The 12607-nt window shown below is 34.7% G+C and overlaps 1 protein-coding gene across 12 annotated transcripts in view; it reads left to right on the top strand.

The window, feature by feature from the left end:
* Positions 1–12607, top strand: part of SPAG17 (sperm associated antigen 17) — a 117030-nt gene that overhangs the window by 42814 nt on the left and 61609 nt on the right. For 10 of the 12 annotated variants that reach the window (XR_014586583.1, XR_014586584.1, XR_014586585.1 and 7 more), the window contains 9 exons: positions 719–800; positions 1171–1289; positions 2184–2321; positions 2404–2514; positions 3098–3248; positions 4867–5097; positions 7208–7332; positions 7960–8076; positions 9541–9695. Coding sequence is in view for 7 of the 12 variants with exons in the window: in XM_083843487.1 (XP_083699613.1) it covers positions 719–800; positions 1171–1289; positions 2184–2321; positions 2404–2514; positions 3098–3248; positions 4867–5097; positions 7208–7332; positions 7960–8076; positions 9541–9695 (1229 nt within the window). In the remaining 5 variants the exon portion in view is untranslated. The remainder of the gene's footprint in view (positions 1–718; positions 801–1170; positions 1290–2183; positions 2322–2403; positions 2515–3097; positions 3249–4866; positions 5098–7207; positions 7333–7959; positions 8077–9540; positions 9696–12607) is intronic. The other 2 variants (XM_083843488.1, XM_083843489.1) reach the window with 2 other exon arrangements.

The raw sequence follows: 12607 nt of genomic DNA, 5'->3' as shown, positions 1-12607 counted from the left end.
CTTTTTGCTTTACCACACTTTCTGTAGAAAATAATTAGCTATAGGATAGAATTATCTGCCTTTAATTCTGCACTAAAAAATTCAGCTTGGACCATCACTCCATGTGTAATTTTTTGTGAATGAAATCGGGATTTTTGTCTTCAGCATTTAAAACTTCAAAAATTGAAGAGAAAAAAAAAAGGCAAAACACTGGAGAAAGAGGAAAAAAAAAAGAAAATTTAAAGGATCATACAGATACTGGCATAAAGTATCATGGGTGTAAAAATGACTTAAATAACTTCTGGTGACACCTTCATGTGCCTAGAAAAATCACTATGCTTGCAGAGGTACTGTGTCTTGCTACAGATCAGTGAACTATCCAAAAAAGATGATTAGTTCTATTCCAGATCAGTTCCTTTACTTTGTTCATGGTGGACAAAAGCTTAAGTGGGCACAAGAAAGCAGCTTGTAGGATGTGTACTAGTGCTGGGGGAAAAATTGGATTACTCCATCCATAGCAGTGCTACTGAATGTTCATTTAAAGCATTCATAAAACAACATTGCTTGTTCCTTTCAGAGTCAGGTAGGATTTGACTCCCCTAGGAAGAACCATTTAAAAGCTTAGCATCTGATAGAGGGTAAATAGCAAAAGATAAATGAAATTGTTTTTTCCCACCTATTTACATTCGGCAATCCTCATTTGTTTCTGATTTTCTTGTCTTTATCTTTGTTCTTTTAGATACAACCAGCACCACAGGTTACACCTTCAAAGAAAAAAGGGCAAGCAGAAGAAAATCTGCCAACAGTAATTTTGTCACAGGGTATGATTAAAGGATTAAAACACTTGCCCTGTAGCTGTTCACTATTAATCTTACTGTTCCTTCATCTGACAGCACAAATCTCTGAAACTATTTGTTCAGTAAGCCAAATCTGGTTTGATGTTGTGAGAGTAGTTTCTTAGTGAAAACATTGTGAAAGTCTCTGGAAACTGCAATGGTGATAAATAAGTTCTTCAGAGAATCACTTTTTCTAACTGTTCCTAGTCACACTTGGATATGAGAGCTATACAGTCCTAGACTTTTAGTCTTTTTTAGAAAAATTGTTGAGGAGTTGAACTGGTCAGTAACAAAAATTGACATTTTTTAATAAATCCATCCTAATACATTCTTTTTTTTTTCTTTTTTACAACAGAGGAAGAATTTTCGGTTTTGGCTGCTTCTATGGATATGAGATATTACAATGACTTGCTGAATCAGATTCCTGAGGAATACTTTTCTGTGCCCTTAATGCTGAACTGCATGTTGGAACAGGTGGGAATATTATTTTTTTTAATTCCTGTGGTTAATTCAGCTTAGACCTGTTATAATGAACTGATCAAAGATTAATAAATCCATCTCTTTCATACGGAGCTAAGAGACTATGCATAGAGGCACTGACCATGGAGGTTAAATGTAAAGGAATCATAACTCAAAAGTGGCTTCCTTGTTTTCCTTTCATATTGTGCACGCTTACTCTGTACATACAGTGTTATCCCAAAATCGTGTTTCCAAGACTACAGATCCAAAATAATCAAATAAGGAAAAGTTTGTCATTTTGTAGCTAAGTCAGTAACAGTTTTTTCACATCTTGCAACAGTGATACTAAACTTTTACTGGTTTACTCAGTACAAAGGTCTTACGGCAAACTTAACACTAGAATTGGTGTGTATCTCTGCTAACGCTGGACAGGTCTGATTCCTGTTGAGTTCAGACACAATTTACAAGTTAGTAAAGCTCTGTAGTATTATTTGAAAATCTTCCTTTTCAAAATAATATTTCAGTTCAATTAGTTTATTTACTTCAAAAATAGACTCAGGCAAAAAACCTCAAGATAAGGTCCAACATCTGAAATGCAGTCAAAATCTCTGTTCATCATTACAATTCTTAACATTTCAAGTTGGATATATTTTTCTTCTCATCCTTCGAAAAGTGAGTAATAAAAGAACACATTTAATTCTGTTTTCTATAATCTGTTTGGGGCAGAAACTAACATGCAGAATTGCATTTTTGTTACTTGTAAAAAAAAAAAAATTTTTTCTTTCCTTACAAAATGTATGGATATGTGTTTAGCTTATATGTAGCTTATCTCAGGATCTGTTTGCTAGTTTTAAGGATGTTATGCAGCAGTCATACTGTAGTGAAGCTATCATATACCATGTTTACTAGGTTATTGCAAGTGAAGAAGACCTTACACCACCTAGTCTGGTGTTGCCAGAGCGCCGGGCAGATGGGCTACATCATAGCATTGCAGATCATATAGCCTCTGTCCTTCCTTCTCTTCCACTTTCTGAGAGTGAAAAAAAGGTTTGTGTTGTCTTTTATTTGTTACCTAAAATGATAATTAAGTCTTATTATTGGTTTTTAATGCATCTTTCTTTTTTAACAGAATCTCTATGACTACTTTTCTCCTAAGTACAGTGAAGAAACTGTAACCCCCAAGTACCCTCTCTTATTTAATTACCGTGATACACTGGCTCAGCGATTACACCTGCTGAAGGTATAGTGATATCTATCATATATGATCAGTTCTAAAGTCCGCAGACAGCGAATACTCATGCACTAGAAAGGGTAGAGTGGTGTTTTTACAAAGGAGAACAGCATAGCCTAGATTTTTCCTACTGAGATAGACACACTAATACATCTTTAGTCTGCTTAAGAAGCAATGGGTTACTGCTGCTGACAGAGGACACATCACAAACACAGAGCATTATATTGATTTCAGTGTTTGCATTAATAACAAGAATGTTTAGTTTTTGGTGTAGATGAGAGATACAGAACTCTGTTGATTTACTCTAGTATTCCAGAATTTTTGAGACTATCTGGCACAGACAAATATCTTCTAACATCTGTTTTTATGTCTTCTGTCAGTTCTTTTCTTCTGCATCTTCCTGCCCAAAATATCTGACACCATGATTCAATAACGCACTGTGAGCACATGCTCAAAATTTAAGTATATATCCGACTGACTTAAGCACAGTTAACATCTTTTCCTATAAAAGGATGTATTTATTCTAACAATTTTTAGAAATCCACTGGTGTTAAAGTTTACTTTAACTCTTGTACTTTGGTTTCTGTTCCAGGTCCAAGACAACTTAAATCCAGAAAAGATTGAACATGAAATGATGGATAAATTGCCTCTTAGGGAACTTATCCATTTCATCCTTCCTTCGACTGTAAACAACACTAAACGCTTGGCCAGTGTTCATGAGCTCATGCATTATTTCACTAGTGGTGAACTGATTTTCTTTTTTCATTGATATAATTTCCTCTTTTTTCTTCTGGTTGATGATTCTGTTGAATAAATGGAATTTGGTGATGAGTTTTGTCAGCTACCTAAAACCTTTGAAGAATTTCCCATTTTTTGTATTCTTGATCATGCCTTGGCCTACCATTCAAGTTAGGCTAACTTCAGACTTCTGGTTCATGGTTCTTGGGCAAGGCAATATGTGTATTAGATATTGCATAACTAAGAGCTGGCAGCATCTCAGAACTATCTTATTACTTATTCATGTTTAATAAGAGAGAAACAGTTATGTCTGAGAAAGAAAAAAAAAATGTATAAATGGCTATTTTGATCTTAGGACACAATGCATTTTGGGAGACAATGACGTGGTTTATTTACCAACATTGTTGTGGTGGAAGAGCACATGTATCTTAGAAAATTTTTATTGAACAATAACTGGTCTTAAAAATGTATTCTCTGTAACCTGCTGGAATTAATAATGAAATGGCTTCTGCGATAATCTCTATCAAACCAGCAGAATACCTTCACTACTTCAACTATAATCACTTATGCTGTTACCTTTTCTTGTAATGTGCATACCACTGTGACATACACTGTGAAACAATCCCAAAGACTGCATAAATACCCTTAGGTAGTTTTGAAAGTTTATTCTATGACTACTAAGAAATATAAACATTCAAATCCGTTTTGTTACAGTTATGTCATCATACAAGGCACAGTATTTGAAGTTACTTTCCCAGCTATTCATTCCCAAAATCCCATGTGTTGGATTAGTTTACACTAGCTGCATTGTTTCTAGTTGTTGGTATGGTGTTTTTTTTTTTTAGAAGGTGTGTCTTAGCTATTAAGGTATTCTGTATTGCTGTAGCTTGCCAGCTGGTGGATATCAAACTTGATGGTCTTCACTAGACCATACTATATTACCAAACTCTCCCAACTGTTAACTTTGCTCTATATAGCCAACATTTTCAGGTGTTCAATGTTTAACTACTCCAAAGAGAAAATGTTTCAAACTGAAGATACACTGTGTATGATTTGGGGACAGAACTACCTGTCTTAAAGTTCAGTCCTTCTAATAATTATCAATGTATGGACACCAATGCAAATAACCATAAATAGCATTTGTTATTGCCTTTGCACCTTGCATGCTTCTGTGCAAATTTTGTGTAAAATGTTGTCTGAAGAGGAAAAAAACACTTGGTTCTTTGTTTGAAAAGCTACAGATTTAAAAAAGAAAAAAGATAATAGAAGCTTTTTCATGAGCTAAAGCTGAAAATAACTAGTTGTTAACTGGTTTGGTAAAGTTTACTCAGTACTTTAAAATCAACATAATTTGTATAAAGTTAATGAGCCAGTACGTATTCAGATGTAGGAAGCACTTCATTTAAGATGGATTAATAGTTAGGCATATCATTTTGCAATTTGGAAACATTCAACTTTGAATGCAATGTAAAAAGTAGCTGACATAATTTGATCCAATACCATTAAGGAAATTGTTCTTGGCTTTTGCAGAGTTGCCAAGAACAATATGCTTGCATAGTCTTCTATTTATCTTCTGCTGAGCCATAAGAACGTTTTCAGTTAATGATTGTAATTCTTTTATAGAACTTCTGAGTTGGGCTGAAGTAGAAAGAGCCTTCAGAGTGTTTACTTTTGAAAGCCTGAGGCTGACTGGGCTGAGTGACTCTGGTCTCCTGGAGAGCTCTGGATCTATGGTTGGAGGTGATTCTGAAGTGTCTTATATCCCTTGGGATAATCCAGCCAGGTTTGCAAGACAGCTGAGACAACTCTTCCTTATGGAAACGAAGCTTAATGAGAAATCACCAAGAGGCTCTGGTAAAAACCTCTCTATTTATGTTACTCCTGAAGAATTTGAATCTGCTATTTATTTTACCATATCGTTTGCTGTTACAAGGCAGTGATTTTTCTTCCTTGTACAAATCACCAAATTTTAAGTATTGCATAGTCTGCACATTGACTATCTACATAGGAATACTACATAAAGACAAAAACTAGCTATTTTTGTATGACAACATTAAACAGTTGATTTAAGCAACTCTTTAAAACGGTATGTGTAGAAAAATGTGTACTATAAAACTGTTTAGTTGCTAGTGACATCACATACATTTTAGAGACATAAACTAACTGAAAACATGCTTAAATACCTTTCTGAATGCAAGTTCTTGTGAGTTATAATGGCAGCTGAATTTCTACTACCTTAGTAGCATCCACAGAGTAAAATCAAAAGTGGTATATAAGGTTAATTCGATGATTACTACTGAACAAGTAAGAGGAGTGGAAAATATATATACCTTACACATGAGGACTCCAGAAGATGATATAAAAAGTTGAGAGGTAAAAAAAAAAAAAAAGTGCTATTCTTGGTAATTACACATGCATACATATCTTTTACTGCATTTTTATCTTCCAGGTGTCCCTCTTCTTTCACATGCAAGTAAATTCAGCATGGAGTTTTGATATTCAAAATTTTAGGCCCAATTTAGAAGTAAAGAAGAACCATATTTATTTTGTGTCAAAGAAAGTGAGACCAGCAAATAAGGCTAACATATGGTAGAACTGACGGTTCCAAGTTCCAAACCAGTGGAGCTTGCAACTTATTTAAAATGAAGTGTATGTTCAGGTTTATGTTAAAACTTGCTTTTGCAGCAAAGATACAGGAAAGAATGAAGCTGAGAGTTCTGCAAAAGAGAAATTCTACAAAAACTGTATATACAGAATGGATGTGTTATATCTGGCCTAACTTTATCTGTCTAAGAGTAAGCGTCTAGCCAAGGCTAATTATCTAGGCCCTTTTTGTGACCAGGGGAAAGAGAAGGGTTATATAAGCAATTAGCTTAGATGGGATCCTTTCCTTACAATGTTGGAGCGGACAAAATGAATCCCTCTTATCTGCCTCTTTTCTGAAGTTTGAGAACATTTTTTGGTGTTTATTTTACTTTTTTGCTAAACACAACACTAAATATTGTAGTTACAAACACAGCTGTCAACATTTCAACACTTCTGCAGCACAAAAACAGATACCAAGAAGAGAAAACTATTGCTATTGGATTTCTTTAGTCTTCTAAAGGCAGTCAGTAAACAGATGTAATTTTCCAGAGAATCATAGCCTAAAGATACAGAGAAACAGTCTGGAAGCTGAGCTGTTCATGAACCATTTATGAACAAATACTTCCAGGAGTATTTTCTCTTAAGAATAGAATTTTTCTTGATGTATGAATTTTGATCAAATATTAGTGACTTCTGCCCTAACCCAGGGCATAAAGAATTCTATTAAAATGAAATTATTTCAGAAAGAGACAAAATGAGAATATAGAAGTGAAAATCTCCGTATGATTCTATTCATATCAGGTGCCCATTGTAATACTGGTAGTTTATCAGTCAAACTAGTTCATCAGAATTACTAGTTAGATCCTTGACAGATGTAATCTGTCAGTAGCAAATAGAACTCTATAAATCCAATGATTCTGTAAAGTTTAAAATACACATTTTTTCAAAAATTCTAATATAAAAATAATTTATTTTACCTCTTATTTGTGTAATCTGTGCAAAGGAATAACTGTTATTTCTCAGGTAGTAAGCAGAAAAATGGTTCTTCACGTTTGAGTCTTGAGGACACTTAGAATATTTGTAATCTTTTTGATCATGCAGGGCCATCACAGGACAGATCAAGAGGAAAATTTGAGTGGAACTTAAGACTTCTTTTTTCTTTTTTTTTTTTCACTGAATAGTTTGGTGCTTGTTGTTGTACATGGATTTCAAAGTGTGGGAGAGGTGTATCATGTATTTAGCTTACTAGTGTCATAAAAGAAAGCTTCAACTTGATGGCAATTTCATTGAGGAGGCTAAAGAAATTGCAGAACTCTGATCTTAGCATTGAGGACTGGAATTTCTGGAGCAATTTTAAAATTCTGCTTTCAATTTTCAGGACAAGCAGAAACAGATGATAAGGATGGAAGAAATTGGTTGGCTGATCCTGTTTTGAACAAAGAATTGCATCTTTTTTATTCTGATCTGGCAAGTGTGATTGAGCGGACTAAACTGTGCTCTATAGTATGAGACAACAGAAAATATTGTTCAATGCTGGGAAATGTTGATGTGGATTCCTTTGCAATGCTGCATGAGAATGTCAATTTTGTGATGTTTGGGAAATAGTGACATATCTTTTAAGCACTATGCAATCACTTTCTTTGAATTCTAAGGTGATGGGGTTTGGTGAAGCTACTACTGGCAACACTGGTTTCATTGAATACGAGGGTTCATATACTTGGATGAGAGTTTGAGAGAAATTGCCAAACTGTCAAACTAATAGACTGTGTAGTTTGGCTTCTTTAAAAACACCTGCCTGCCATACAGCCCTGGATAAATATAGCAATTTTAAGATTACTTCATAGGACCTGTCAAAATATTCATAATTACTTACAGCATTCAAAAACATATAACCTAATAATAAAAATAGATGAATTATGTTTGCCATAAAGAAAAGACAAAAGCAAAAACCTTTGGGAGCAGTTGTGTTTTTATTAAATATTGCCATACGGCTCTACACATGTGCAGCATTATGCAATTAACTGTGATGCAACATGGGATGCTGTCTACTAAGACAACAGGTTACAGTTAACTTGATACAACTGGCACTGAAATGTTGATATTCATTATTTTGTTTTGCTGTATTTTGAGGTGAGTCTGGAAAATAATGGCCTAGAAACAAACTTAGAAGAAATAAAAAAGATTCAGAAGCGTTGTCTGACAGACTGGAGTTTTGCTGAGTATTTTCAACCCCATGTTCTTCTTCAGGTATCTGTGAACTGACAATGTTATAGATACAGTCATGCATCAGAATGCTTCACAAAGAATTAGTAGTGGAATTGGTTCAGTTTTATCCCTGATACATTTTCACCAAAACACGTTGTTCTTCAGCTGCTTTAAATTTCAAACAAGAAACTGAAGTTTGTACTTGTTTTTTATTTTGTGGTTTGGCGGCAATGCAGCTGTTCTTTTTTGTATGAGTCTTTTAACTAAATGCGTGATGGAAAAAAAAATGATCTTACTCTTAGAGGTGATCTTCCATGACAGTTATGGGATTTGTTAGTCCACTGTATGTAGCAGCATACTGTACAAGTACATATTCAGCATATGTTTTATGGGCAAATAGAAAATTTTGTCATAATCATGCTTTACCCTCTCAGGGCTACAAGATTCATTTATAGAAATCTTGCAAGCTAAAGACCAAAATTCTTCTTGTGGTGAGACAGAAAAACAAATATGAAAGATAAGTTCAGGTATAGATGGCATAAGGTGATAGGCATTCTCTTGGGAGAGGTGTAAGCTCTGTGCTGCCTTGAGCTTAACATGCTTCAATTTGTTTTTGATCCTCACACATGCTATACAAGCATTGAGGAAAGGCTGCTATTTCAGCACCACTTTAGCATCACTGCATGTCTGGTCACAGATTTCAGTACATGGGGAATTCCTTCTTATGCAAGGTAAATAGCTAATACTAACTGAACTGTCAATAATTAATGAATCTAGCCAAAAGATACTGATATAAAATAACTGCAACAGAAAACAACAATATTTTGGTAATAATATTTCTTTATTTCCTATACTAAATGTCACATCTAAGCACAATTCTTACAACCAGCTGGTAATGAGATTTTCATATTTAAATCATACTTGTTGTCATAGTATTACTTCAGTTTTACTTCAGTTCAATAGTTCTGTAAAAAAACTTTCTTCTGTCTATAACTAAAAAATAAGTTACAGCCTGCAGACAATGTGAACACTGAAAAGTGAGGGAATGTCCAGAAGAGAGTGGAATAATATAGGACACAGTAAATCTCAGAGGTGTACAGGTCATAGAGTAGCAAATTGGATACCAAACTAACTTAACAGAAGTTAGTTTTTCTCTACCTGCTACACAATAGTTCTGCTTTTATTCATTATGTATTTAAACACTTGGTTTTAAATCTTAAATAGATATAAACAATGATTTTATTCTTTAGCTGATATTTTTCATTCATGGTCAGTCTCAAAAGTGGAGGATAGTGAGTACCTATTCTCAATATGGATAGTAATGAAGTTCAGTTTCCACATACCCGAACACTTCAGATTGCTAGAATCCAAGTGCTTTGCGTACATCCTGAAGGAAGAGTGAAGTTCCAATGTACCTCAGAAGTACCAGCTAAAAGCTCTGCTGCATACCATCTGCACATACTACTGTATATAGGGAGGACGTACCTTTGTTTCTTTGCTTTTCAGGTTCTGTATACTGCAACCCAAGAGTATAGATGTGTTGATTGCTTTTATCATACCCAAGATAACTCTTTACTAATGGTTCTTCACAATCCTATGAATCAGTATCGTTCATGCCAAGAGACTTGGGATGTTGCATTACACTCTAATGTTGGATTCAGGTAATTAATTTTATTATTCATATCTCATTCACAGTCATTTTCAATTAAAGTCTGTCTGCATGGCCATGCTTGGAACAAAGCTTTGAAATGAAAGGATACCATGATGTAACTATATTTATGAGAAAGCAAGTCATGCAGGTGGAGAGCAGTACTATATCAAAGTATTTTTGATGAGACAAAGCTTTTCAGAGGAGAACCATGCAGTAACTGTGTATGTAACTGCTTATCACATACTATAAAAATATAATACATACACACACAGTTATTTTATGGATATGCACATCAAGAAAATGATGCTGAGGTGGAGGATGTCAAAAAGAAAACTGTCTAAAAATTTAATTATCTTTTTTCAACTATGTTTACATAAATCATGCATTGTCATGGAAAGTTTTTCAAGAAAAGCTAGAGGCCCTTTGTCAATATTAGAATATTTTTTTCTAACAATATCAGATTCTTCTTAATTGTTTGCCACTATCTGCTCACCAGTAAGAAGTATGAAAGTGCTTGGTGTGCTATTATTCGAGCTTTTGCCAGTGGACCTGTGTATTTTGGAATGCATTTTTTCACTGAAGCAGCAGTATACACGATGATGTATATCCAGCTGCTATTCCAACTTATTGATCACAGGTAGAACATGTGTCCACATGTGTCCATGTACCGATGTGTAAAAAGACTATGATGTCACGGAGAGATACCTGAGCTAGCTTTAACCTCATCACAGTGGTGCACTGTGATTTAATTAGATTTGATTTATCAAATAGAGTTGCAAGCAACTTATCCAATGGACAAATTTTTTTTCACAAATCTGTCAGCAAGCATCACTTTCTGAGTGAGGTGTCCTATTTATCAGAATACTGGAATCTTAAAATAATTTTTGTGCGTACCTATATATTTTAATAGGCTTGAATGCTAAATAGGCAAAATATGTCTTCCTCAAGATGTATTTTGTATTGCGTGTCATATATTTGCTCTCAGTCAAGGATCTCCATGTGTCAGTCTCAGCTTTCTAGTCATTTGCACTTAAATTATTTGCTGTGAAAAGAGGCTGTTGTGATTAGCACTGACTGAGACCAGAGTCAGGAGAGATTTACCAGCAGAAACTGGAAGTTCTTGGAGAAAATGATGGCTGTTTTGTGGTTGTTCCATTAAATCCAGTAAATGTCTGGTCTGTCTGGATAATCTTTTTTTTTTTCTCCCATGTATTTAACAGTTGCAATGTACCCCAAAGATAGTGAAAGATCATCTGTTAAAGTAAATGCAGGTCTTGCATTCAGATAGACGCAGACAGTCAGTAGTGTCAAATGAAGTCCATTGTACAAAATAATACTGGTGGATCCCTGACCTGTTCACTTTTCCAATTATTCCCACCCTTCTTTAGATATCTTTCCTATACCCTACGCACTGGTTCAAGTTCCTGAACATAAACACCTGGTGCCAGTTTAGCAGCTGTGTCTGAGATGTCTGCACAGGGTGAGCAGATCTGAGACCATCGGAGACCCATGCTTTTCTGAAATGACACTGGAGACCAGGTCACATCCCCTAGTATATCTAACATCACTTGGTGTTTACATGAATAACCTCATCCTAATGACCTACTGTTGTATTATCTGTAGAAGCAGATAATGATGACCAAGACCTCCTCAGGAAGCAATTATCCTTGAAAAAATAATTCTTCATCTATGGGGTCCTAAAACAATTTGGTAGCTCATGTTGAAAGGACATTGAAATAGTCAATTCAAGGCTAGTTGCAAGATGGGAAGAGCTCTTGAATCCTGCAAAACAAAAGTTAAATGATTTTGCATCCAAAGAAGGAATGACGCATGCTCTCTGGCAGATGAATTATAATTCTGTTGAGGCTTGTCTAGCTATATATTTTCTTGTTATTATTCTTCCAGATATACTGAAAACAAGGCTTAGACATTAAATATAGCTTCTGCATGGGGCATGCCAGCTTTGCTCACAGCGTTCTGTTTCAAAGCAGAAAGGCATTCCTAAAGAAACTGGCGTAAGAGCTAACCAGAAGGTTTGGTTTTACTGTTCTTTTGGAGAAATATTCACCATGAGTGCTCTCTATCTGCTACTTAGTATCAATGAGGAGCTATAGGCTCTCATTTCATCCAGTTATGTGGCATCTATACCTGCCTTTTCTCTGCAAAATAATGAGCACGTTTTCTGACCTTATTCAACCTTTTTCTAAAGATCATTTCAGATTTCCAGACAAAGCATCATAAATATTTGCTAGTGTATGTTTCCAAGCAACATAACACTTCTGTGAAAGAGAGCCTTTAAATACCTGGAGTGCTTCAAGCTGTTGCCTGCATTAGCTTCCAGATCTTGTTGAGTTGCCACACACGGTCATAAACCCTACTTATTAATGTAGTTTCAGTGTTAGTGGTATTTTACCTTTATGCTTATATTGTAAATATATTTTTAATTTATATTTATAATTTAATTATACTAATTATCATATTATACTTATATTCATATATATAATTATATTAATAATTATACATTATACTTAGACTTAAGTATTGGATCCTGATGAGTTTAATAACTATTCATTAATTTAAATTTTATTAAAATTACTATTATTCTAAATTTTGGGTTATGTTTAAGAGTCACACTTTCACCACAGAGGGATACTTGACTATCTCTTTGTTATGGTGTGTGTTCACTTGATACTTTTTTATTGTGACATCTTACAGATCAGATTCCCACTTTGCAGGGTTTTTTCATAGCTGCTCTCCAGAATATACTTCTGTTACCTGCATACTTGAGAAATGACTACCAGTTTGTTACAAGTGGGTCCTGTTATGGTAAATTCTCACGCAAGACAGAAGTTTAACTTCTTACGTTGCAGCAACTTGATTTGGAGTTGGTTTTGGTCCTGGATATTCCGGTTAACTTTTCCT

Source organism: Anser anser (genome assembly GCF_964211835.1).
Source record: "Anser anser genome assembly, chromosome: 1".
NCBI classification, from domain to species: Eukaryota; Metazoa; Chordata; class Aves; order Anseriformes; family Anatidae; genus Anser; species Anser anser.
Note: the sequence above shows the minus strand (reverse complement) of the source record. Positions and strands in the feature narration are given on the sequence as shown.